General features: G+C 45.4%; 2 protein-coding genes across 2 annotated transcripts in view; one reads left to right on the top strand and one right to left on the bottom strand.

The window, feature by feature from the left end:
- Positions 1-2,448: 2,448 nt before the first annotated feature.
- Positions 2,449-21,821, bottom strand: LOC131557594 (uncharacterized). Its single transcript, XM_058804935.1, has 2 exons — positions 21,610-21,821; positions 2,449-4,501 (listed from the first exon to the last, which is right to left on the bottom strand). The coding sequence occupies exons 1-2, from the start codon at positions 21,801-21,803 to the stop codon at positions 3,655-3,657; spliced, it is 1,041 nt and encodes a 346-aa protein (XP_058660918.1). The 5' UTR covers positions 21,804-21,821; the 3' UTR covers positions 2,449-3,654.
- ARHGEF5 (Rho guanine nucleotide exchange factor 5) overlaps positions 21,250-26,922 on the top strand; it is a 36,796-nt gene continuing 31,123 nt past the window's right edge. Inside the window, exon 1 of the mRNA XM_058804933.1 lies at positions 21,250-21,369. The gene's annotated coding sequence lies outside the window, so the exon portion shown is untranslated. The remainder of the gene's footprint in view (positions 21,370-26,922) is intronic.

Raw genomic sequence — 26,922 nt, 5'->3', positions numbered from 1 at the left:
GGCAGGCTCCCTGGTTTTGAGGATTTTCTTGTTTTTCAAGGAAGGATAATGAAGTGACTTTTTCAGAGGCAGAGGATTTAATTTTCTGTGATGGTAGACTACACTTACAGGAATGGAGAATCTATCATGGGAAGCACAGACTCAGGAAAAGACTTCAAAAGCCATGGTGAGTACCAGCACAACAAAACCTCCAGTGGTACTGCTGGGATGCCCACAGGAGCAAAAACCAGGGAACGCTGCACAAACCCAAAGAAACTCAAAATATTCACCCTGTATTTGTCATCCAGGAAAATTTGTACAGTAGTCACAGCTTAGCTGCTGGGTTTGAAGAAAGAACTAAACCCAAGAAGTTCCTTGGCATGTATGAAAGCGAGAAATCAAGCTATCATAGGCATCCTCTGTGCCCACCCTCCCTCTGAAAGCCCCATGTTAATATGCTGGTACCACCCCAAATTCTATTGAAACCTTAATAAATACTGTGGATATTTTGCATCATACAGCAGACACAGGAATTAAATCCACACACAGATGCTTTAAATCAATAACACTTAATTGGTTACTTCAAACAAAGTCAAAAATAGCCCTTCCCCAAGAAGTCTAGTCAATAAAGTTTGATTTAGCAGAAATTGAATAAGAAAAGCAGATAGAAGATAACTTGGGTTTAGAGACTAATTATACTGGAAAGCAGAGATTTACCATTTTAAATGGAAGCCATTTAAATGTTGTCAGAGGAATGAAAGAGTAACAATTTCATCTTTAGCCCATGTAGAAAAAAATTGGTTCCATTGCAAAACAGGTTGAAAGGACTGATTTTATATACTCCAAATCTGCCACCAACTGGGTACTCAAGGAAACTGCATTGCACTCAAATGCAGGCAACATCCATCGCAGTCTTGTCAGGGCTGGCTGGCAGCATAAAACCCAATGAAGCCATGGGATAAGTGCAAAATGCCCCACCTGAAAAGCCAGAGGGTTCTTAAAACATTGGCAAATTCTGAAAAGACAGGTAAGATTTACCCTGTGCTATACCTAAAGGGAGCCTACATGAAAGGTGGAAACTATTTATATTGAAAGACTCCAGTAAGGTCTCTCCAGGGCCTTCTCTTTTTTCTGGAGGTGGAACGAAGAATTGTGAGGGCCCAATCAGAGACAATTGTGATATAAAGAGATGCCAGGGAGTGTCAGGTGAGACAGCAGAAAAATGTGGCAGTGCAAAGGAGCTTCTGAAGGCTGCCTAGCAGAGGCGGGGCTGCAGGACAGCCCTGTACTGGGCACTGGTGAAATCACACCTCAAATCCTGTGTCCAGTCCTGAGCCCTTCACTGTGAGATGGACATTGAGGGGCTGGAGCATGTCCAGGGAAGGGAACCAAGATGGGGAAGGGTCTGGAGCACAAATCTGATGAGGAGTGGCTGAGGGAGCTGGGGAAGCTCAGCCTGGAGAAAAGGAGGCTCAGAGGGGCCTTCTGGCTCTGCTCAGGCTCTAACAGGAGGGAGCAGCTGGGTGGAGGTTGGGCTCTGCTCCCAGGTAACAAAGGACAAAACTAGAGGAAATGGCCTCAAGGTGCACCCAGGGAGGTTCAGGTTGGACATCAGGAAGGATTTCTTCACTGAAAGGGTGATGAGGCACTAAAACAGGCTGCCCAGGGAGGAGAAGTCAACTGGAGCTTTAAGGAGTGCCTGGTCTCCAGCAAGATGGGCTGGGGAGCTCTGTGGGGACTTTCTCATGAGGGCAGCTTCTCCTCCAAGCTGTGACGGGAATATGTCCCTTCTGCAGGAGACTTGGTCCCAGAAAGGATCCAGAGGAACAGGGATGCTGCAGGGCAGCAGCAAGCCAAGGGTGAGACCTGCTTGAGTGACAGCTCTGCCCTCACCCACTGGGGAAGAAACCTTTCAGATGCTGCCACTGCAGGAAGGGCTTCAGTCACAACTTCTCCTTATGTCACACCAGAGGGGCAAGGGTGCTGGCAGCATCCCTGGGTGTGGTCTGGGTGTGAGCCAAGGTGCAGCTCCTGGTCCAGGTCTAAGGTACAAGGTGGGGGTACAAGCGTGTGACCACACCAGATCGCCTGGATTCCAGACAGCTGGACATGGTGATGGCCTTAGCTCACACTGTGCTTTTCAGTCCCAACACACCCCCAGCATGGACTGGAATTGTACAGGGGGTTCCAGGGGGCAGTTCTGCATCCCAAAGCCCCACCATCCTCTTTCCCTGGTACCAGAATCAGATGCCATTTGCCAAATGACCAAGGTGCAGATGTTTTCTCACCCTTCCTTGTTATAGGTGTCTGCCCCTTCACATCAACCCTCAGGGCATTTATTTTCCTTTCCCCATGCTTTGTGAAGCACTGTGTATACTTAGCAATGCTCTATAAATTAAAAGGATTGACATGGATTTATTTTTAAGATCTTTATTAATTTATTTTGAACTATGCCAGATGGAAGTGGCCTTAGGGTTCACAGCTGTTCCCAAGCAGCTAGGATGGGATTGCTCACCAGTCTAAGCACATAACTGGAGTTCCTTTCCACAGCCACTGTTAGTTTTGCCTCTTCAGTGTCACTTGGCTGAAATAATTGATTTCCCCTGGCCTGTTTGCGCTTTACTTTCTGTGGCTATGTAGCTTGAGAGGAGAATCTGAAACCTTTGCTGCTGCAGAAGTTAGAGGGTATGTTCTTCTTCTTCCTGGGACTTGATCCCTTTGTGGGCAGCATAAACTCACAAGACAAATTCAGAACATACTGGGGATGTGCAACAAGGAAAGAACCAGAAGGTTCACTTTGACAGCAGTCACCTCACTGGCTTCTCTACCAGCCAGCTTCTCCCTCTGGACCAGTGGGAGGCTGGAAAAAGCCAAGCTACTCTAATTCCAGCAGAGCATCCCTAGCAGACTCCATGCCAGACCTGTGGTCACCAGCTGGTGCCCAAATGCTCCTGCCAGCTGTGGGATGTAGAATACTGCAAATTTCTGTTGTGCTAACAGTGCTCAGATCCTGCAGTGGGACTGTGGCACTTGGGAAATACCTGAGAGAGACAAATGGATGAATGACGTCTCTGAAATAAAATCTGTCACCCTGGTGTTGTTATCCCGACTCTCTCCCTCTCTCTTTCTCTTCCCTTCTTTTTATCATTCCCTTCCCTCCCTTTTCTTTCTTTCTTTCTTGCTTGCTTGCTTTATTTTTCTTTCTCCCCAGAGTGAGTTTCCCATCAGTTTCTCAGCCCAAGAATCTGGAGTTGAGGGACATTCTTGGAATTGGTCCTAATTTTCTCACATTTCTGAAAGAATCTGAAAAGCCAGAGGAGGGCACTCAGTGCTCACCTTTCCTTTATAAGGGAAAGTGGTTTATCTTTTTTTATCTGCAGCCACACACCATCCTGCTGGTAGAAGAACCTCAGTGCCACTTGGGTTCTATGGGATCCAGTTTTCCAGTCCACTGCTAGTAAAAAAAATACATGTAATAGTGATGACAGCTTTTTACACATATTTTGCTTCATTGTGACTGGAAAAACAGATTTCTTTTGATCTTGGACAAGAGGTGTGGTTTTGTGTGTTCAGTAAATTTTTAGAAGTATTTTATGCCTATTCTCTAAAACAGTTGAGATGTATCAAACAAAAGTGTCCCTGCATGCACAGGAGACTTTTTCTTCAGACTTTCCTTCAGCAACACTGGTCTGAATAGGCAGAGACACACCAGGAGCCCCCATCTCTGGAAAAAAAAGGAACTAAAGGAAATTTCAGAAGATTTAGCAAAGGGAGGCCAGAAGAGGCAACAGACCCAAAGTCAAGGTGCCCTGAAACATTTTGCCATTGCAGTGGTGAATGGCTGAACCAGGCCATCACGTGGAAGGAAGGGAGAATAGATGAACAACTAGGAAGACTGGGGGAGGGTTGGACTTCCTGAAGCTGATGGGAAAATGTAATTTGGGGGTGATAACAGCTGCATGGAAGAAGGGTCACAACTTTCCAGATCCCCCATTGATCCCTCATACCTGGACTTGCTTCTTTTTGCTTTCCAGAGCTTTTACAGTTGCCCTGCTGTTCATGTGTTGCCTTGTGAGATTTTCTGCTCTGTCTCTCCCTCCAGCTGACCTTCCCCACAATGCTGCTGAACTCTGCCTGCCTGAGTTGTTTGAGTGGCTGAGATGTTTGTACTTTCCCATCTTCAAGCACAGAACCACAGAACTTCTCTGTGTCCGTCCCTGTTCTGTCAGCGTCTCCCCTCACAAAAGGGCTGCCTTGTCCTGCTTTCCCCAGAGCACCTCCAAGCACACAGAACATGCCCCTGCTTTTACAGATGGCAGAGCTTTTGACAGGCCTGTATGTATCCTTCCATGTCCCTTTTCCCAGCCTTAGCAGTACAAGGACTGGGAAGTTTCTTCCCACAGCTTTGCATCTGGCTGTTGTGCTTAAGGTCCTTCTTTGCTGGTCAACTGCTTTCTTGTCTTGCCTGAGTTCTTTAACAGATGACCTTTGGATTTCTCCTGATGCCTTCAGGCAGAAATACCTAACAAAATAGGAAAAACAGAGTTTACATATAGTACACATTAGAGAGATTTCAGGCATATTCTCAATTTTTTGGACATATGACCAAGCCTTTATGTGAACATAGGGTGAAACAGCAACCACAAAATGCTTTACTGAAAAAAAAGTATTTTAACAATTATTGGGAAAAGGGAAGCAGCAATGGAATGCAGGGATCAAGGGGCTGAAACAGAACACTTTTCCTGTGTCTAGAGAAGGAAGAATTAAGATCAATGAACACAGTTCCTCATATTTTTAGAGAGTGAAAGAAGATGATAAAACATGATGGTATTTGGTCTGGACCCTTGAATCCAAGTTCCCTGGCATGGTCAGCCTTGATGTTACCTGTCAGGGCTGTCTTGAGGACAGGTGTTACTGTGAAAGCACTCAGGGTTTGCCTCAGGGCAGCCACATCTTGCCCTAAGCTTCAGGCACTTGAAAAAAAAAATTAGCCTTTCCTTTGGCTAATTTAGGATGCAGCTGCCAATGTGATTGTAGGTTTCTCCTCCATCTTTCACCTTGTTTTGACCATAGCCATGAATGCATGTGGAGAGAAAGTGAATTCCTTTCTCTAGAAATGTAACCTGAGAAGATCTTGAAACTCCTCAGGTTCTGAGTCTCTGAATTCACCACCTTCGCCATCAGTGCTCAAGTCAGTCACCTCCCAGCAGGAACATTCCTAGGGATAACAGAGGTGAAGTGCCAAGTTGGAAGCAGGAGGGAAAGAAAAAGGAAATAAATGACTGGTACTTAAAAATACTCAACCCAGGAGGCATGAACCATGAACTGAAGAGAGATGCTAGAAGAAAACCAGACATGGCTCGGAATACAAGAGAGAATGACTAAATACAGATGCTTCCTCCAAGTCTGTCATTAGGTGACAGTAATGTCACTGCTGGTGTGATTATGAATATTAGCGCTGGTGCATCACAGCAGCGGCATTGTTTCTCTAGGGCAGAGAAGAGGAATACATCCTCTTCTGGAATGCATCCACAAATTGTTACTTCACTCTGTACCATGAAGCTGTCTGTGAAGAAGGCTCTTTTATTCCCTTTCTTGGTGATGGCACAGTGCCCATATTTGCAGTACCCTTAAAAATCCACGTAGCTTTCTCCCTAACCCACAGAATAAAGAACATCCATCGGTGGAATGGCACACACTGCACTAACTTTTGTTCCAAAAGCATCATGTGAAGGACTGCTAAAGCAAAGCCTGTGTGAAGATGTTCTGTGCTGCCATCTGGGCACAGTGAGATTTGCTCTTGTGTCCCTTATGAACATGGGCAAAAGATTCCTGCCTCCTCATTCCCCAGGCTCCTTCACTGGCTTAAAGGTTCATATTCCTTGTATTAAATAGGTATCTCTGAGGCTGGGCTTTCATGACATCTGAAATGGCAGGCAGCTCCTGCTGATTTGTGACTGCAGATTATCCTGGATGGCTAAAGCTCTTGCAATCGCCAGCCACGCCACTGGGTTATTTTTAATTTGGATTGCTTCCCTGATCCAGTGTTCAGCACAGCTCCACAAACAGCAAGGCTGGCACAAGTGAGGGAAAATTGCAGTCTTGGGTGGGTGATAACGAACATCTCAGGATTCCTCAAGTTGGTAATGCCACCATACAATCTATGCCATCAAACACCCTGGTGGGAGCAGCAGGGAGTTAAGAGAAAGCAGAACAAAGGCATTAAACAGAAATGTGCCCTTTTTTGCACACAAGGAGTATCCTCAGAAGAGGTTCAATTTTGGCATCTTTTCCAAGTGGACGTCACACAGCTGGAATCTGTGCTCGTCTCTTGCTAAGTACATCTAAGGAGTGGAGCTGCCAGGTTTGTACTACTCTGCTTATCCCATTGGAGCTCTGGTTCCACCTTATTTTCTTCCAAAAGCCTCATCTCCTCTTCTGTGTGTACTTGTGGTCACTTCCTCCTGAGCTCTGCTCATGGTGTCAGTGCAGGTCTGTGTGCAGCTGTTAGAGGGATGCAGATTGAAATTTCATTGGCTGAAAAGTAATGGTTTCCCAGTCTACTCTTGGTTATTTTTAGCTGGATCAGTTCCTGATCCAATTCACTATATGGACACACAAACAGCTGTATCAGTGTTACAGAAGGAAAATGTTTGAGGGAAGCAGAGGAGAGGCTTAGCTGAGTTTAATCATCACTGATACCAAGTGGGAAACCACAATCATGAATGATTGTTCTAATGCCTGGCAGCAGTTATTTAAACTTCTCTACAGCTCCCTGTCTTACTTCTTATGTAAGAAAGCCTAGGGAACTTCCCAAGTCTCAGAAAGGAAATGGCCCTTTGCCTGATATAGCTGCCCCTTTCTGCATGAATCAAGGCAAGCTGAATGCAGGGAGCCTGAACAAGTCTGCTGGCAGGCAAAGCAGCCAGGATTCCTCATAGCTTCTTTGCCTGTTGTAGTTTAGCCAGCCTGTACATTTAAAGGTCAAGTCCTGCAGAGACCAAAATTTGCCAGGACACCAGCCATAAGCAGCTACCCAGAAGTGTGCAAAATAAACATAGTGGTCAAAAACCATGCCTGAGACACATACTAAATACTGGCCACTACCAATAGACAGTGATTCTGACACAAAGATGGAAAGTATAATTAAAAATTTAGCCATTTATTCAGAAGCAAAAGAATTTATTTAGTCAATTAAAATCATTTACTGAGGCATATTACATGCTCCTTGGTGCCTGACCAACTGCTGCTGTGGGCAGGGAATGGTGGGGACGTTGTTCCATTCTTCCATCCAAAGGCAGAAGTGTAGAAAGGATTCACAGAATAGAATGGTTTAGGTTGGAAGGAACCTTTAAAGGTCATCTGGTTCCAACCTCCCTGCCATGGACAGGGACACCTTCCACTAGCCCAGGTTGCTCAGAGCCCCATCCAGCCTGCCCTTGAACAGTTCCAGGGATGGGGCAGCCACAGCTTCTCTGGGCAACCTGTGCCAGGGCCTCACAACCCTCACAGGGAAGAATTTCTTCCCAATATCCAACCTAAACTCCTCTCTGTCAGTGTGAAGCCATTTCCCCTTGTCCTGTCACTTCAGGCCCTTTTAAATAGTCTCCCTCCATGTTTTCCATAGGGTCCCTTCAGATGCTGGAAGGCTGCAATGAGGTCAAACAAAACTACTCAGAACAAAACTACTAAAGTACCTTTAAGGTCATAAAGTCCAACCACAAACCATCTTAGTTTGCATGGTCCATTTGTGTGTTTTCCTTTCTTTATGATGATCATGACTGCAGCAGCACTCTGAAAATGTGGACAAAACCACTGCTTATTTTGGGGTTATCCTAGGAATTTCTACAAAGCTGTGCAAATACTGGCACCTTTTTTATCTCAGAATTGCATCCAGGGATGACAAGCAGCAATTTCATTTAGGAAATTTTTTAAAGCCTTTTAATCTTTCAGATGATTATACCTACAGGTTTTTTACATAAGCAAAAAGAAATACAAGGAAAGGTGTCAGCACAAGGACATGTTTTCCATGGATGATGGACATCCATCATGGCAACCTCCCTCCTGCACAGTTACCTGAAGTTCCATAACTCTGGTTCAGACTAAATACCAATGACCTGATTCATTCTTCCACTGAATTTCACTATTAATAATTGTAAAAAGCACATTTAGTGCCATGACTCAGTAGGCAAAGTATCTCCTGCTCCTCCTGGCTGAAGTTTGCAGCAGCCCACGCCCACCTCCAGCAAAGGCTGTCCATAAATGGCCCAATGGCTCCATAACCAGGCTCCTGACACTCACTTTTCCCAAGGATTATTATCTGAGCTTGCAGGGGAATTTGTCATGAGTACCTGCAACAGAGAAAGCCCCCCCAGTTTTGTTATGCTTTAAAATAGCATCCCATACCTCCCAAAACTGAAGTCATCACAGACACATCGCAAATTCCTAATGTACAAGCTGCTGACTTTTTGAAGGAAGGCATTAAGACAAATACTGAGTGATTTGTGAGAAGTCACAAAGGAAAGCAAAGGTTTATTAATACACCTTGATGTACAGCAGTTGACTGGAAATGTTCAGGGGGCTTGGAATTTAAAAAAAAAAATGGAATCCCTCACATTACAACCACTTTTGTAGCTCTGAGATCAAAATAATGGAAAATAAGTTGAGAGACCCTGTTGTTATTAAATCTTTAATTCCCGGGAGTCCCAATTGGCCAGCATTACATAAAACTTCTATGAAAAATGAATTCCATTCCATGAATAACTTGGATGTATTACGTAAAATATTTACTGAAGACAAATGCCATTCCATTAATAGCTTGGATGCTATTTACTTTGAATAACAGCATGTTCATCTACTGTAAATTAACTTCTGCCCAATGAAATTACTTTTATTCCTCAGTCTATCACCCTTTTCGTACATAAAGTTTATGAACGCATTTCTATTTTAAAATACAAGTTTCATAAGAGCCTATACATGAAAAAGGACACTGACTGCAGCTCATTAGTTGCTGTTGACAAAGGCTCAGTGGAAGGGGAAAGCAAATACAACAGAGAAAATAAAATATCTGTGATGAAGAATCTCTAAACCCAGTCTAGGGTTGGGAGACAACCACAGGAACATTAATTAGAGCTCAAGTCTACATCCCACTGAGTTAATCTTTACATTAGTGGACCGTCCCTTAAGTGAGGTCCCATCTGCAGGTGTTTCTTAGCTATATTGAAGGGTTAGAGTTGTCTCAGCAACTTTAAAAAGCTGAATCACTGGATGTAAGAAAAAAATTAATTATTCTACCACTTTCCACACACAGGCCCTTTTCTGTAAAGCTGCTTATCCCGGTATTTTATAATATCTAATATAATGACATTGGATAGTGTGTGCAATAAATTAATCTGCCTTTTTCATAAACAGTTAGCAAAACTACAGCTATACATATACAAATTCTCTTTTCCTCTAACTGAACCAATAAGCTTTTTAGACAAACCCCACAATCTGTGTTTTCTGACTGTGTTGTTTCAGATTCTGACTTGCTCACCTTTTTCCCCTCTGGGCTTCTGTCTTCTCTGGTCTTATGACTTCACTGTTTCTATTCCACACATCCCTTCCAGAAGACAAACTACAAAATCACAGTAGTGAAACTGCTGATTTTTGAAACCACAGTTCTCAGAGAAAGATATATTATCAGCCCATCCTTGTCCTGAGCAAAGATTAACTGAGTATTTAAAAAAATGGTAAAATATTATAAGTAATAACAAATTGAGAATAGATCATCAAACAAAACAAGGAAAGCCCCTTTGTCAAATACTGAAGCAGCCTTTCTAGGGCATGATTCACCTATTCCTAAGGTAGACACCTGAAACAGGTCAGATGACTCATCACCTAATAGTGTCCATTTCTCCCAAGAAGTTTCAAAATCAAACACAGTTCAGAAGCTCTCTTTGATTTTAATACATATTTTCAGATTTGGGGAATAATTTCATGGTGTAGTTTTGACAGGCTTGGGGATGGTTTTTTCCTCTAGTTTTTGAAGGAAATACAGCTTTTTTTATCCCACTGTCAGCTGCCCATTAGGAACTGACTGTCTTATTTCAATCAAATACAAGCATGTAAAGGAATCAGAGATGAGGAGGTTCCTATATCCAGGAATCAATGTTCCTCTAAACAGGGAGCAATGCTCCTATAGCCAGGGATCAGTGGTTAGGTGCAGCAGAGAATTCTTACTGGCATCCCTATGGGAGGATCAGCAGGGAGAACCTGCCTTGTCCATGCTCTTAAGCATTTTAAGTGGTATCTTGTCCAGGCAGTTTGTGCTCTTTAGACTGGAAGGATTATATAATACATATATATAATAATATATATAAGATAATGATTTCACTAAATAGCTGATACAAGGAGGCTACATAACTCCAAGTGATCCTGGAAGCTGGTGCTCCTAAAATGAAGGGATGTTTTACACCTGTTCTTTGGCAGCCCTTCCTCCTCAGGAGCTCCTGAAATGCTCACACTCCTTAGAAGATGGGAACCTCCTCCCCCTAGGAGAGTCTTTAAAGCAGATTATAAAAAATCAATCAGAAATTAATTAACTTCTCCTATGAGGACAGGCCTAGATAGTTGGGGTTGTTCAGCCTGGAGAAGGCTGCAGGGAGACCTTATGTGGCCTTTTAATATACACAGGAGACCAGATGGAGACAATTGACAAGGGCCTGGAGTGACAGGATGAGTGGGAAAAGCTTCACACTGACAGAGGCTAGGTTTAGATTAAGTATGAGGAAGAAATTCTTTACTGTGAGGGTGGTGAGGGTAGAAGGCACAGAATCTGTGGCTGCCCCATCTCTGGAACTGTTCAAAGCTAGGTTGGATGGGGCTCTGAGCAACCTGGGCTAGTGGAAGGTGTCCCTGCCCATGACAGGAGGTTGGAATGAGATGAGCCTTTAATGTCCCTTCCAACCCAAACCATTCTCTGACGTTGTGATCTGGGAGCCCATGAGGAGAGAGCTGATGACATTCCTAAACCTGAGAATTGAGAACAAAGCCCCAAAGCCCCACAGGGACTCTGGTTTCCTGGCAGGACTGGGATGCACAAGGAGTGAGCTGCACATACCGGTTCCTGTGCTTGATAGGGCCTGGGGGCCTGGCACCTGCTCCCAGCACCTGGCCCAGCAGGGCCCCCTACACCCACTCAGGAATCCTGGCCAACCCCACCGTGGGAAGCCACTGGGAACAGGGAAGGGGGTGGAGCACAACACCACCAGGGAGAAGCAAGAAGCCACCACTGGCACAGGACAGGGAACAGCTAACAGCCAGTCTGGTGCAGGCTGGGTGTGGGAACACATCTGCAGCGATAAGACGTTTGCAAAACAACCTCTGGGAAGAAAGCAGGGAACTAGGTTTATTGAGTCTAGAGGAGAAGGCTGGAAATAGGGCAAGACATGACAGTGCAGTTGCAGTACACAAGAGGTTGCTGTTAAGGGAGACAGCGATTACACTGCTGGAAGGACAGAGATAAGATCTAACCAACTTAATTTCCAGGAAAGAAAAGAAGACAGGAGAAAAGAACAAGAGCAGATGTTGCAAAAACTTTCTCTGCATAAGCCAGAGCTGGAAAATACTATCTGGGAGGTTGTGAAACCCCCTGCACCAGAAGTTAACCAGACATCACCATGCTCTCTCAGTAGAGGATGGACTGCTGAGCTATTCCCCAAGCTGGCCTTTGGAAAGCAAAAATCCATCCATCCTTTTCAAAAATAAACTAAAAACCACCCATGCATGTCACATGGATCATTAAACACATGGGTGATGAGTAAAAAGTTTTGCATTTGGATAACAAAGCTACCATAGATTTACAAATACTGATTTCAATGCAGGCATTCAAATTCAAAACATTATTTGGATAGAAAACTTTGATCTTTCCTCTCAAAGAAACCTGCAGTCGTTGAGCAGGTAAATACTGCAAAGACCTTTTAGTGCTGTTTCTGTCCTATGGCACCTCCTTCCTGCAATCAACCTTTCTTCTCTGTTATATTCTGCTCCCATGTAGAGAAGCAGCAGCCATTTTATATTCTGTGGAGCACTTTTACTCCTGTTAAAATGTCTGTGGGCTGGGCCAGTGTCACAGCAAGATCACAGAGTCATCCTTCCACCATATGATGATATAGGGCCATAAGATACCTCAGGCACTGGAAGAAAACCTAGACTATGTGGTTTTTTTGGGATCCACTGCAGAGGATACTCCCAAGACAGAGAGGCATTCTGACCTTCCCAGTCCATCAAGAATAATTAAGGCCACTAGGACTCCATTGTAATGGAGTACCTAAAGGACATAGAATTAGGGGTTTTTTGAGTTGATGAATGGGTATCTAAGCTAGGCAGAAACAATCTAGGCAGATTCCCGTAGGGCATATATGTGGAAAGGGTTTTGATGGGAATTCTGACCCCAGAGAAAAGCTTGACCTGTTTGCTCCAGTGAGAAGAGCTGGAGCCAGGATTCACGCCATCCTTACTCAGCATCAGTGACATCACCTCAGCAGGAAACCAGCCCCTGAATGAAATGTGCTCACTGTGAGACCTGCCAGGAAGGCATTCCAGCACCAGAGGTGGGATAAAGGCACAGATATTCAAGCCACTGTGGGGGACTCCTGCAGGGAGTATGAGGCACAACCCCCAAATCACAGAGAACAATGTGACAATGCTCCAGGACCCAGGGGTAGCAGCGGTTGGATGTGAGCACCTTACTAAGATGATAGGCTTCGTGGTTTTTCTGAGAATCACTAACAAGGGAGGGGGAGGTCCTAGGAATGGAAGATCAACCATCTACTTATGGTTGTGACTAGGTACCTTTTAAACAATCTTTTGGTCTTTGATTCTTTATTCTCTGATTCCTTGGGGACTTCAACTCATGTGTCTCAGGAGGTGTGAAAATGTCAGAAGAGTCTGTGACAATGCATGTTGACCACAGGACAAGAATGTGGCCTCTACCACAGCCACTTTACCCCCTGAGCCTCCACAGTAATGCAGCAAGATTTTTGCTGAGGCAGAAACCCCACTCTTTTTATAGGGTCATTCTGTTTTTATGTTTTATTTGTAGGATTATTCTTGTGCTGTTCTTAACTAAATGCAAAGAAAACTGAAAATATCACACAGTGCTAATCACAAAAAATGGCCTTTTTGTGTTTTAAGGACAAAAGTTCAATTCATTAAAAATGTGCCTTTGCTCACAGGAAACAATCGTGCTTCAGTCTGCCCTTCCAACAACAGCATCAGAACTCCAAACAAACAATGCTTCCCCATCCTGTGTGCATGACTGTATTTCTTGCAAACTCACATCCATCATTATAATCCCTACTATGGAAAGGTTGCTTTTTCAAGAACTGAGGGGTGTGAGGGGCACAGGGAATCCTCACTCAGTATACAACAGGCCAACATCATGGAGGTGATTCAGGAATATGTGCTCATTTTTCTATTATGAGATTGGTTATCTAATTACAGGACTCATGTTACGTAAGTTTAGGGCCTCCAGGAAAGCCACCATGGCTGGCTAAAATGCCAGAGAATTTATTTTTTTAAAAAAGTTGAAACTACAATAAAATGGTAGACATTTCTTGAACATTCTGACAGAAAGCCTTAACAGTAATCCAATGCCCAAAACAAAAACTACCTGAGGGACAAAAAGAGAAGTTGCTCTCTAAACCTGCTGGTGTAACAACAACCAACATAGAAGAGCAGGCACAGCAAACAAAATGGTGTTTGGGCTCACGTTCTCTCACCTGGATGCAGCCAGGAATCAGCATCAGGAACAGGGGGGCACTACACTACAGGCTTGGAGATCACCTCCAGGACTTGTACAAAGACACTGAACAGAGAGGGAAGCATATTTCAGCTTTGTTTATCCTCCTCTGCAAAAACTAAGATGATGAAGAATTACTGTGTTTATCCTGTTAAAAGCTACACTTCTATGTGTAATTCTGTCCACCATGACAACTGGAACAAAAACTCCCAAACACAAATCTGGAATGCAAGGAGAATTTGGGATTTCTGAACTTTTAACGGCTTGATTTCACAGTTACTGAAGAGGACCTTAATACAAACTAAGGACTTCTGTATGCAATTTTTTAATGAACAAGGGATCCTCTTTATTGGCAAATGGGACAAATTAATTTGTGGGCTGGATTTTGTGTCTCGCCAGCAAGAGGAAGGAAAGTGAAGGGCTGGCCTGAGTCATTACTACTGACCTACACCACAAGCAACACTTAAATGAACATTATATGAGGACCTCAGCTAGGAAGAAGTGACAAAGAGGAAGATAAGAAAGCTTTTAGTGGGGTTTGCCTTTTCTCCATCATCCAAAGTTTTAATTTTTGGTAATCCAGGATCACAACACTGATGTATCCACACACAAATTTTGGAAAATCTTAATGAGAACTGGTTATGCAAACATTTCCAAACAGGTGTTCTTTTACAGCAGCTAAAATAGGCAATTCCAAGCTCAGTTACAATTTCAAGGAAATTTTTGGGCTTATCCTTTTTCTGCCCTGAGATGCTCCATGCAAAGGATACCCCAAGTTGCCTGTTCCTGGCAGGTGCCTTTCCCAGACTGAAATCCCCAGTTGCAGCTCCCAGGGAGCCTTTGGGAGGCAGTTCTTGGTTTCTTGCAGTGTATTCCATTTCTGTGTTGTGGGATTCTGAGCTCTGCAAAAAGCTGGATTTTTTCCTGAATCCTTCTGTGATTCTTCTGTTGCAGCTAAATCCCTTTGCAAATCTGAAGCAGAGCCCTCATGCTGCAGTAAATTGTTGCCTAGCCCATGGTACTTTACACATCCCTGTGCAGGTAATTACTAGATTGGGGTCTTAGCCTCACCTGCACCTCACACACTGTTTCCCTTCCTTCCTTAGCAGTGAGAAAAAGCCTAATGAGAGAGGATCCAGGATAATGAGCATTGTCTGCTTTTCCCCTTAGAGAAGTCCTGGATAATATTACTGGGACTCTTAAAATACTTCTACTCCATTTGGAAATGCTAAAGCAAGAACTTCATCAGAGTCTTCCTCTGTACTATTATATATGGGTGTTGATGGCAATAACTTCAGTTGGGCTGGGGTGGGGAGGGTGACATTCAAGGGCTTCTGTAGAAATTATTCTGAACAAACCAATCCACTCACTACCAGAACATCTAGAACACTTCATTGTGGTTTTCTGTTTCTCTCACATTCAGGTAGGCCACTCACCCTGTGGTGATAAGGATAAGCCCAAAAATTTCCTTGAAATTGTAACTGAGCTTGGAATTGCCTATATTGGCTGCTGTAAAAGAACACCTGTTTGGAAATGTTTGCATAACCAGTTCTCATTAAGATTTTCCAAAATTTGTGTGTGGATACATCAGTGTTGTGATCCTGGATTACCAAAAATTAAAACTTTGGATGATGGAGAAAAGGCAAACCCCACTAAAAGCTTTCTTATCTTCCTCTTTGTCTGACTACTCATTCCCTCAGGACACATTTTTTTTCTCCATAATGTCTTTCTGCCCTTTTTTGGAGGCATCTTAATAGCATGAAGCACTGGGGTTTTTCAGCCTTTTATTTTTTTTGGATCCTTGTTTACAGGTATTGCCTTGTGTTTCCTGGGAATCTTTTGTGAATCCTCCTCAGGTGGCCCACGGACCTCCTGATATGTGTGGACTCCAGGCCAGAAATTACTGCAGTAATTTTTGTTCAGCAAAATACACTGCTGAACTTCAGTGTAAAGTACCAAAAATACCCTTATTAATGTTCTTGCTCATAAAACACCCTTTCCCTGCATTATATATTTTCAAAAAAAACCCCTTTAAATTCAGGTTTGTGTTATTTACCTGCATGGACACTTCCATATAAATCTCCATATATTAATCAGGTGGGAATAGGGCTTAAGAAGCCATATATTCAACAGGAAGAGAAGAATGTGATGTTATACTGCATTAGGTATATCAAATGCAATTTTTGCAAGTTTGGCTGAGGGAAATCCTCCCAAAAATGTAAGAGCTTACTACTGTCCCACTGAGAATTCCATCAGTGAGTTGCCAAATGCTACTGGTGAGCAGGAAACTGGGTGCTTTAACCACAGTATGTATCATTAAACGCTGGTAACTGCTTCAGAGACTATAACCCCTTTAGCATAGCTCCTTTTTTCCCCCAATACTTATTCAAAGGAGCTTCTTGCTTATGAAAGGAATCCATATTTTATTAATCCCAAACAAAAGGATTTTAATGGAATTGGACTAATTTTAAGCTATTTCCTTCTGTCTTTTGAAAAACATCATACAAGCAAATACATGTGCAGTTTTAAGTCATGTTTTGCTGCAGTTGTTAATGTGAAATCTTGAGCAGGAGATACATTGTGGGAATTTCTTTCTTCAGTTTGTAGTTATGCTTTGAGCAGTACTTTGTCTTCCCTTCTGCCCAGCTGACAGTTTTACATCCTTGGGACAACTGAAGTAACATCTGAGTCAATCTTGCCTGCTTTTGCTGTTTGAGACTGGCCATTCCTGCCCTCAATTCCATCCAAATCAGTGAAGGTCAACAAAACCAACATTTGCATGTGTGCAGCCCACACTGTTCTGAAGCTGTGGCATGAGCAGTCATTTTCTTTGATATCAGTCTGGACTGCAGCTGTAAACTGAGTTGGGAAAGCACATCAGCCTCCCCCAGACTGACATCAACAAGTTCAGAACCACCTCATCCCTTTCATTGCCCAAGTGAACTGTTGGGCAATGTCAGGCTACGGGATGTGTGGAAAGAAAAACATCCTTTTACCACCTTTCATGGCTGACAGGCAGGGACTCTCCAGACCATCCTGTGCTCTCATGCCCCTAAGGATAGCCTTTGTCTCAAGACAGTCTGCAGCCTTGTCCATTTGTTTAAATTTTCCTGGCAGACCCTATTAAAAAAGGGCAATGGCCTGACATGCACGTCAGGCCAGGCACTGCAATTACTTTGGAAAAAATTTGTACAACACACAAAATGGGCCATTCACATTTAATCCATCCAATGTACACCTTCACTGTAACTGGTACATAATTCATCATGACAAAAAACTATCCCTTCATGCTTCATATGCAGGTATCCATTTGTACAAAGAATTCTTGCTGCTTTTCGTAAGGAAAAAAAAAACCAAAGCAACAAACCAAACCTGGATGAATTGAGTAAGGATTATAAAGATATATAATTTTGGTGGATTATTTTGCTCCTGGTTTTACTCCATAAGACACAGCATTGTATCTAGGTCACTTGTTGGCTGTAGGCTATTTGGAATTCCCAGGAGAGGGCACTTGAGAAGGAAATGGGGGAAGCCCATTTAGGTCTGTTCTTGTCTTGGGATGTTCACATTCTTTGACAATATGAGTTTTGTCTCAGAGCTACTGTCATTAACTCAGGTTATGGCAGCAATGTAGATTTATAACTAGTTTCACACAGAAAAGCATTTCTGTCCATATTACCCAAAAGAATTTCCCAGTTCTGTATTTTCCTAAACTTTTCTGCCACAGCTGCCTGGACATCTCCTTGAACAAATTTCAGAAAACATCCCAGAAATCAGTATTTGTCTGTGTGAAACCCACAGTTTTTTGAACACCTGGGACAAATGATGCCTCTCCTAGACAACAGCAGCAGTTCACCCTTGTAACTGCATCCACAACTGGCACTGAAGCAGATTCTCAGACTAAGACAGACCCAAGCTCACTTCCACAAATTAAGAACTTCCTGTAAACAAACCAAGAAACAAAAGCTAAAAATAGTCCCCCTCCCTAGCTGCTGTCATGTGGGGAAATCAGAGCATGAGATACACCTCAATCTGAAGCAGGGAAGATCCAATCCGTATCTCTGAGGGATGGTTTGCACACTTAGAACAACCTAATACCCCCTGCATTCTTTCTACCCTACCAGACTGAATCCAAAGGTATGGCTGTAGGGATAAAGAACCTCTGTCAATGATACAGCTGCGTTCAAGATTAAAAAAAAAAAGAAAACTATTGTGCAACTGTGACACTTTTTCCTCTCTTACTTCAGCACGTGCTGTAGCTCAAGAATGTGCTGGCACCCACAAAAGCAGTAATAGCACTGCGGTACCAAAGCTGAGCTGAGGCCAGGGGAGAGTCTGCACTTCTCTCAGCATGCTGCAGTGAAAATGCAGTGCTGGAGACTGTAAACAAGAGGCAGGAAAGGAGATGACTGGATTTCAAAAGGGCTGCTACCGCTGGATGTTCACAGCGAGCCTTGGAGGAAATGAAGGAAACAGCCAGGACTGACTCACAGGGGATGGGTGTTTTACTTGCTGCTTGTGTAAACTTACTGGGCTGCAGTTTCCAAGCTCCCTGTTCTGCTCCCTTCCATTATTACCAAGGTTTTTCATGCCATATGCACAGGCTTGCATCTGCTTGGAGTAAGGTACGGCTGCTGAACATGCCTAGGGAAGCAAACTGGCTTTCCAAGGAGGGCACAAGCAGATGATTTTAGTTTTAAGAATATGTCAGCAGCTGAACCAAGTTACTGTTCTGTCCTGCTGCTTGCCTGGATTTTGGCATGCCCAGCTGTGTGCTCTGTATGTAGAACTAAACCCATAATAGTGTCTGGGCAGAGCAGAGAGGATGTGACAGCGCAGGACTTGAGTGGGACAGGATGTTTACAAGGAGGATGTCAGAGTGGGAGGTTAATATCCCAACTGCCCTTCAGCCCGACATAGCACAAGGCATTGCAGGAAGCAGGAGCAATTCAGGGTACGGGGCCCTGCTCTTGATGCTGGTGGGCCTCTTTGCAGGGAAGAGACACACCAGAGATACATATATATGTATACACACCAAGGAGGTATGTCCTTGAAGGGAAAGGGGCATGCTCAGCTGCTGCAGGGCAGAGTTTGGTGGGCTAAGAGACAGTGCAGCCCAGTCCATGTGGGATACTCACAGCATGGGACAAGCCCTCCCCTGCTCACACTCTGCTGGGTTCCAGATGTGTTCAGGCACTCAAACTCTGTGCAGCAGGCAGAGAAAGCAAGGTATCTCAAGACATAATTCTCAAAATCAAATAGAAAACTGCCTCTGCAGCTGCTGGAGGTGCCAAGGACAGGGGGAGAAGTTAAGCCCACGTCAGACAACAAGTTGCCCTTTTCTGGATAGAAGAGGAGCAGTTTTCCAGTCAGGATGACCAACTCCAACCTGCTGCCAGCTGCTAGGAACTTAGAAAATGCAGTGAGAAGATGCACTAGCTATTGTCGCCCTGATTTTTTAAGATTTTCTAAATCTTCCGATGTTTACATTCTTGTAACAAACTTTCTCACACACTTTCTGTAAATAGCTTATTATTTTACATTCTTTTATGGAAGAAGAGAAATTTAATAGACTGTTGGTTTGTCCAGTGTCATTGGAGAGCTGGCACTTTCACCCTCCAATCCACTGTCACTTTTAGAAATCTATAAATGTTAGAGTCAGAAAGTAAACTTCCCTTTTTTTCACCTGAGAGCAGCGGTGTGTGCGTGTCGTGTTGTTTCGTGTCCTATAGTGACAAGCTATTTATATAATCTCCCAGAGATCTGACACGAAACTAAAAAGAGACATGATCCAGAGTCAGCTCCTGGGAATTTGAAGCATCCCTTTCCTTGCATCTGACTGTAAATGAAGTGATGCGGAATGGGAATCTCAGCTGCAGGAGCTCATCCACTCTGCTGAAAAAAGGCACCCACACAAATGAATGAAAGGAGTAATTGAATCAGAAGACAGCAGCAGGCATGAGGATGATTCTGTAGCTGGCTGGGGAGAGTTCTCAGTGTGCTTCCACTTCTGAGTGGAGTTTTCCTGCCTGGGAGACTCCACATGAGTCTTGCAGGCAAGGGAGGGTTCAGGACTGCCTAGGTGTGGGCTGCAGGGTTGCTCTGGTGGTTGAGCAAGCTCCCTCTTTCTCTTTTGCTGAAATCTTCAAAGCACATCCTGGAGGAAACACCTGTAAACCTCAGGAAATGATCAGGAGAAAAAAGCAGATTTGGCAAAGAGACAACTCTGGATATCAACTTAAGAGACAAAATATATAATATAGGTAATGCCTTCCTCAGCCACCTGTCTAAGATAATTCTTTGCACATTTTGTGATTTTGGTAAGCAAAGACCTATATAATACACCATGGCAAAGTGCACCCTCACATAAATCCTATATCCCTTTAAGCACCTGTGTATCTACAAGAGACAGAAAGCCCAGGAATTGTAGCTGTGGACTCAGCTTCTTAATGCAGCCTACAGAGTTTTTCTACCCATAGCCCGGTCAATTTCTTCTGAATTCAGGTGTTTCATTAATTTTCATTTATTTTATGATCCTGGATGTGATCCTGCCTAGGATCCTATAAAGCCTAGGATAACCCAGCACTTTTACTTGAACCCTCAGCTGCCTGCTGGGAGGAAACACAAAGGGCTCACACATGTGAAGTTAAGAAGTGGGAAAACAAGAGACTCAGATAATGAAGGAAGCTTAAAAATTAAAAAGCATCTCTGAGTCTTAAGCTGGTCCAAAGACCTGGGCTGGTGGGTCAGCTGCACTCCAGAGGCAAAGCAAACAAGTGCTGTGTCCAAACCTGAGAGGGACAGAGTTATTGCAGAATCACAGAAAGTCTGGAACTGCAAAGGACCCACAAAGATCATCCAGCCCAACTCCTGGCCCTGCACAGGACACCACAGCAATCCCACCCTGTGCCCAAGAGCGTTGTCCAAACGCTCCTGGAGCTCTGTCAGGCTGGGTTCTGTGACCACTACCTGGGGGAGCATGTTCAGTTCCCGACCACCCTCTGGGTGAAGAACATTTCCTAAAATCCACCCTAACTCTCCCCTGACACAGCTCCAGCCGTTCCCTGAGTCCTGTTGCTGGTCAGACAGAGCAGAGTTGAGGGCCAGCCCCTCCTACTTGCGAGGAAGCTGCAGAATTATTGTGAGCTCTAACCTCAGTCTCCTCCAGGCTGAACAAGCCGAGAGACTTCAGCCGCTCGTCGTATGGCTTTCCCTCTAGGACCTTCACCCATATACTTACTACTGAATTAAAAGAAAAAAAAAAAAAAAAAAAAGAAAAAAGAAAAAAAAAATACCTTCTGCTCGGACGTGTCAGGGCCTGTGGCCGGCCGGAGCCAGGAGCGGGTCCAGAGCCGCCGTGTCCGCCGCAAGCCCCTCGGCCACCCTGCCCTGCCCCGCCGCGGTGCCGTCGGAGCGCGGCCGCCGGTCCCGCACGCCAATCAGGGCGGGCCGCCTGCCTTCCTGTAGGTGTGCCCGGCTCACCTGAAGCCGCGCTCGGCACTCATGACATACCTGCGGCCCCGCGCAGGGCGGCGGCGAGGTGGCGGCCGAGGGGCGCCGAGGGCGGTCGCCGCTGGCCCCGGCCCCGCGATGTGAGCCCGGCGCAGGTAAGGGCGGCCGCCGGGGGCGGCGTTGGCGTATTCCCGGGATAGCTGTTGCCGCATTCCCGGGAGAGGCGCGGGCCTGGCGCCGGATCCCCGCGGAGCCTGGGCCAGGACGGACGGAAGGGCGGCTGCCCCGCGGGGCCGGGGCGGGGGCGACGGGCGGGCTCCGGGAGCGTGGGGCGGGTGGGGGGAACGGGACGGGAACAGTGGGTGAAGGAAGAGGAGGGAGGTCGGCCGACCCACCATTTTAGGACCCGTTGGGGACGGGAGGAGGGATCTCCGGGGAAGGCAAGCGTCGCTCCTCCCGCGATGGGCCCGGTGCGGGTGCGCGGTGCAGGCGCCATCGGGGCGCGGAGCCCCTTGGCGTCTCGGGCGCCGCGGGAGCTCCCCGAGGGGACGGCGAAGGAGGCTCCGATCCGCCCAGCCCGGGGCCGCATCCTTGGCGGGGGCTCTGCGCCCCGACGGCAACGCCCGTCCCGCCCGCCGCCCCCCGTTCCCCCGCCTGCTGCCGGCAGCAGGGAGGGCCCGGAGCGCAGGCCCGATCCCAGGCTCGGCTGCCAAGCAGCAGCAGGAGTCTCTTCTCGCAGAAATGGTGCCTCCCACGCAGGAGCGAGATACCACGGTGTTCGCCGGGTTTTCAGCTCCCGCCGGGACTTGCGGCCCGGGAGTCGCGGGGGTGCTGTGCTTGAACTCTGGACACCTCCTTGTTTTCCTCCTTGCCTCGTGACTTTTGTGGCCTGTCACGGAGGGAAGGCAGAGGAACGAAAGGCGAGATCTTTGCCTGCTGCTCGCTTCCTGCCTCCTTCCTGCAGCCCCGGCCACCGCAGCAGCTCCGATGGCAACCCCCAGCGCCCCAACCAACCTGCCGGGGGGAAATTCGGAGGTCCCACGGCTCTCACCTGACCCGTCATCCTCCCAGCACCCATGTTTGTCGTTGCTTGATGCTTGGTTTATTCCAAGATATTGGCTAAGACTGCATCAAACCTGGTAGGAATTACGGGGTCAGAGATCTGAGCTCAGCTCATCGGTGTTGACTTTATGCAGATTTCGCCAGAGCACTACTGGATATCGATGCCCGTGTTGGCTTCTCCTATAGCTGAGTGCCTGTTCCTCCTGGATCTAGCCACATGTGTAATGTGTTGTTGGAAGTTTTGTGACGTGATTCCTTGGTGTTTTGGAGTCTCTCATGACCTAAATGACTTTGAGATGGCTTGGATAAGGGCTTAAAGGGTTGCACTGGAGGGAGGTGGCTTGGTTTGGAGGAATAATGTGTGGGTGACCCAGATTTCAGAACTGCGCCTGAATTGGGTGAGGAGGAGGCATCCATAATCAGACTTGAAGTTGTAAGAAATCTGAGTTGTTCTTCTTAGTTTTTGTTCATGTTGGGAAGAGCTCAGCTGGCTTCTGTGTAGAACCTTGTTTTGCCAGGTGGTGGTTAAGGGTGGCATTTGTCCTGTCCTCGTGGTCTGGGTAAATCTCAGTGGCATTACACGGTCCAGTTGCTTGTGACAGCAGGTGGCTGGGCTTGAGGTTCATGCTCGTGCTCTCTGAAATAGTGGGACACAAATACTTACTCCGGGAACTTCTTGTGCATCCTGGTAGATTTTAGATAGATGGTAAGTCTGTTCTGCAGGCTTTTTTTTGGTTGTTGTTTTTTGGGGTTTTTTTTATTTTTTATTCTGTTAACTTTAGATGGATGTTCTTGTGCTTGGTCTGTTGAACCTTATAATTTCGTATAGTACTCTTATTTCATGTGCTTTCTAGTAGGAAAGAGTCAAATTGTGCTATAGCTTTTTGATGATTTTTTATTTCCTTTTTTTTTTTTCCTTTTTAATGTAATCTGCTTTAGAGTCTTGTTTAAAATGGGCTGTTTTATTTAATTAGTTTGTATTCATCTTACATTCACTCACCATAGTTATCCCAGGCAAAATTTAAGGAGCAGCCCACAAGGGAATTCCAATTCTTAATTGGAATCACTTTTTTTCTGAAGGATGTTTGATTCTAAGTATTTACTTTGCTTTCTTTCATCTGGTATCTTTGCAGTTGATGTTGTTTGCTTCATTACTGTTTGGCTAAATTATCCACAGCTAGTTTATTTCAGTAGTCATGCCTGGGAAGTTTTGCAATTCCTTTCTGCTTTGCAGCTCCTCACTGAACTCCTGTTGAATCTTTTACTGAAGTACTCAGAAGTGATTTCAGTGCAAATGCAGTTGTGCTCTATTATTTTGACAGTTGGGCTCTACAGAGAGTATATTTCCCTCTTTCCTGAGGTAATCACACAGTTGATGTTCAGAGTATCAGCCAGTTGGAGACAGATACCTTCACCTGACCCCTGGCAGGTATTTACATTCCCAGCTGGTTATCACTGCATTGAATCCAAAATTCTACTATAAAAGTACCCAGTCTTTATTTCAAGATATCAGGTGATAGGCTGCAGTGGTTTCCTGGATAAATTATTCCAATGGCTGATTACCCTTGCTAATTTCTTATCTCCATCTGTCTGGCCTGGCTCCTAACCACAGAGTCTTGCTACAAGTTTTCATGTCAGGTTGACATAAAAGCCTGTTGCTGCCAGGATGACACATTCCAGCTAAAAGATGGTCTGTTGTACTGCAAGCCCGTGGCTGTTAGCTGTGCTGAGCTCTTCCTTCTGGGAAGAGGCAGCTGTGGAACTGGAGTCTGGGTGATCAGCGTGGTTTAGAGCAGTGATGGAGGGTGCCTGGCCTGGTGTCTCTGTGCGGGCAGGGCTTCCTGGGAACTGTGATTGAATAACTCTGTTGCTTGGAGCTGGGCTTCACATGATGAGCAGCCCAGCTGCACAACAGGATGCTGCTGAAGGAATGATCCAGTTCTCATCCAGTCCTGACTGCAAGCTCCTGCTGCTTCCCTGGGGTCAGCTCTGGTGACCAAGTGGCCTCAGATCAGTCCAGTCACTGCTCCAACTGATTAACCCCCCTCCCTAAAGGAAAAAAGTATAGAAGTTGGATTAGCCTGCCTTGTGGCCAGAGAGATTGCTGAAGAAGTGTAGCGTGACACTGCATATGAGAAATGTAGTGAGGGACCACCTTTTGCAACAGCAGAATTAGATGCCAGAGGGAATCACACATTTAGTTCCTACATTTCTGTGCTTGGATAAACAGGCTGTGGTTGCACAAATCCTCTCAGCTGGCACTGCTGTTGAAAGAAGCCGTCATGCCTTCCTGTTGGCATCTCTACTGGTTCTCTGGTGCAGTTTGTTGTGGGACCATACATGCACCTCTACCACCAGGAGAGAAAGGACAGAGGATGGAACTCCTTTTGGCAAGGTGAAGAGTTGGTGAAACTAGGAGTTGTCACAAGCATGCCTTACCTTTAAATCTTCATAGAAGGCAGTGTATCTTTTTGCCTTCCATCTGCAGCTGACCTGCATGAGAGCAGCTGCCCTGATTTACTCAGTAGTGTGGATTAACTCTGTTGTGTGGCATGGGAGAACTGGGTTAATCCAGGACTGGGATTAGGTCAGCTGCTTTTATGTCTTTGGTCAAGAACTGCGTGTTGAAATTTGTTGTGTGGGAAGGAGCGTTTAGTGTAAGAAGAAGGTCTGAGCCTTGGCTGTGACACACTGCTTCCTATGAAGGATTCAGTGGTGCAGAAAAGTTCTAAGTTAATGCATTCATGCATTCTAGATGTGAGTTCTCTGTGCTGAGCAATGTGGGGTGCCCTTTTGGGAAAGCTTCAATAATCTTGTCTTTTCCATTAACAAGTGACTCCAGCTTTCTTGCCCTTTCAGTAGAATTGGTTTACTGAGACAAAATCCATTCCCCATCTATTCTTTTAGACACTATTCCTTCAAGTCCTGTGCAGAACACTGCAGGATGAGGAACAGAGCCTGTGGTGGGGACTTGTTTTGACCTCATGTTGGGGAGGTTGGATTAAAAGCAAGGTGAAGTCGGAAGAAGAAATTCCCATGACTTTAGTACAAGTTCAGTGCAAGGTCAGGGGGAGGGCTATTGGTTTTTATAGTGGGAAAAATTTAGAAGAGGGGAGGTGATTACCATGACGTGTACAAATGCACATAGATAAGCAGACACACATATATAAATGTATACAAAATAGAGGATGTTCTGATGCTAGGAGAGGTTGAGGAGGAGTGGCTGGAGAAACTGTAATTAGATAGCACACAAGGAGGGAACTGAGGAAGCACAGGAACCTGCTGCTGGGAGAATACTGCATTCAAGCAGAGATGGCCATAAATTCCCTTCCTGAAAACATATCCTTTTTGCAGTGTCACAGAGAAGTGTGTGACATTTGGACACCAAACCACATTTTTGTGATCTCAGATTGAACACCCAGCTGCAGGCAGGGGCTCAGTGTGTGAGATTGACTGCGCACGGCCTTGCTGGTGCTCTAAGTCATTAAGCACGGGGATTCCTAATGCTCATCATATACAGAAATTCCCATATCTCCACCAGGGCCAGGCTGGGGTGGTGCCAAGCGGGATCCACTAGCTGGGTGATCCCCTCCATGGGCAGAGCAGAGCTGTGCACTGGTGAGCAGACCCAGCCTTGTACAGGGTGTGACTGGAGGAGGTGAGGGGAGGGAAAGCTCCTGCTTCATCGCCAAATCCAGCAGTAGAGTTTATGAATCCAAAATACACCCCTCTGGAGGCAGGGGAGGGGATTAGGATCCTGGTCATGTTAGGGCATGATTTGTTCAGGTTGCAGAAGCCCAGGGATAATCAGGGGACACGAGTGTGGGTTACAAGCAGACTTGTAGCTAGTTGGACATGATCCCTGTTCACATCTGCCACAAAGTGGCTGCCATGGCTACACTTTCATATTCACTGGATAATAGAAATAGGTGCACAAAGCAGTGACGCTAACACAAACGCCACTGCTGGGAGGATTAGAAGAAGATGCTTTGCCCGCAATCTTGCTGGGCAGCTGCAAAAAATCAGGATGTGTAAGTTATATTGTATGTGTGCTTTTCACTCACCTTTACAGGTGCAGTGATCAAAAATGCCTACACAGATTGTTTGAATAGCTTAAATCTTACTTGGGCCCTTAAATCTTCACTACAGATTGTTGTCTGTTATGAGGGGCTCGTGGAAACTTGGAAAGAGTAGATGGGAAGATTATACCTTTCACAGTAAAAAGATACCATACCAGTGCCTGTAGCAAAGCTCTGATGCTGTAGCATCAGATGTCTTTAGTGGGTCTGGGCTGCAGGCTAAATCCTTGGATTAAGCTTGAGTTTAGATGCAGAAGTTTTGCTGTAGGTATTCCATAGTGCAGGCATCCAAGGGTAACTCTAGACTATGAAATGTAATCCATCTGCAACATTTGAGTCACTCTTTTTTCTGAGGTCCTCGAAGATTACAGTCTGGTTTTACAGGTGAGGGCTGCCAGGCTGCTGTTGAAATTGTGAAGGTGCAGTGTGTCTATTTCCATTCTGTTGCTGGATTTAGGGGAGAAGAGGTGTTCTGAGTATGCTGCCAGCTCTTCAGGACAGGAGTAGTGCACAGTATTTAGAACAGTGAGGATTCAGTCCTGATGGTTGGTATGGCTCATGGCTCAA

The sequence above is a fragment of the Ammospiza caudacuta genome, chromosome 5 (assembly GCF_027887145.1).
Source record: "Ammospiza caudacuta isolate bAmmCau1 chromosome 5, bAmmCau1.pri, whole genome shotgun sequence".
In the NCBI taxonomy this organism is placed as follows: domain Eukaryota; kingdom Metazoa; phylum Chordata; class Aves; order Passeriformes; family Passerellidae; genus Ammospiza; species Ammospiza caudacuta.
Note: the sequence above shows the minus strand (reverse complement) of the source record. Positions and strands in the feature narration are given on the sequence as shown.

Bases quoted from the DNA above. Each gene is read 5' to 3' on its own strand.
- LOC131557594 (XM_058804935.1), bottom strand. From the start codon at position 21,803: ATGCGGCCCCGGGCTGGGCGGATCGGAGCCTCCTTCGCCGTCCCCTCG. The intron at 4,502-21,609 runs GTGGGTCGGCCG...CTATTTTGTTAG, and splicing joins CCCCAACGGGTCCTAAAATG to GTATTTCTGCCTGAAGGCAT.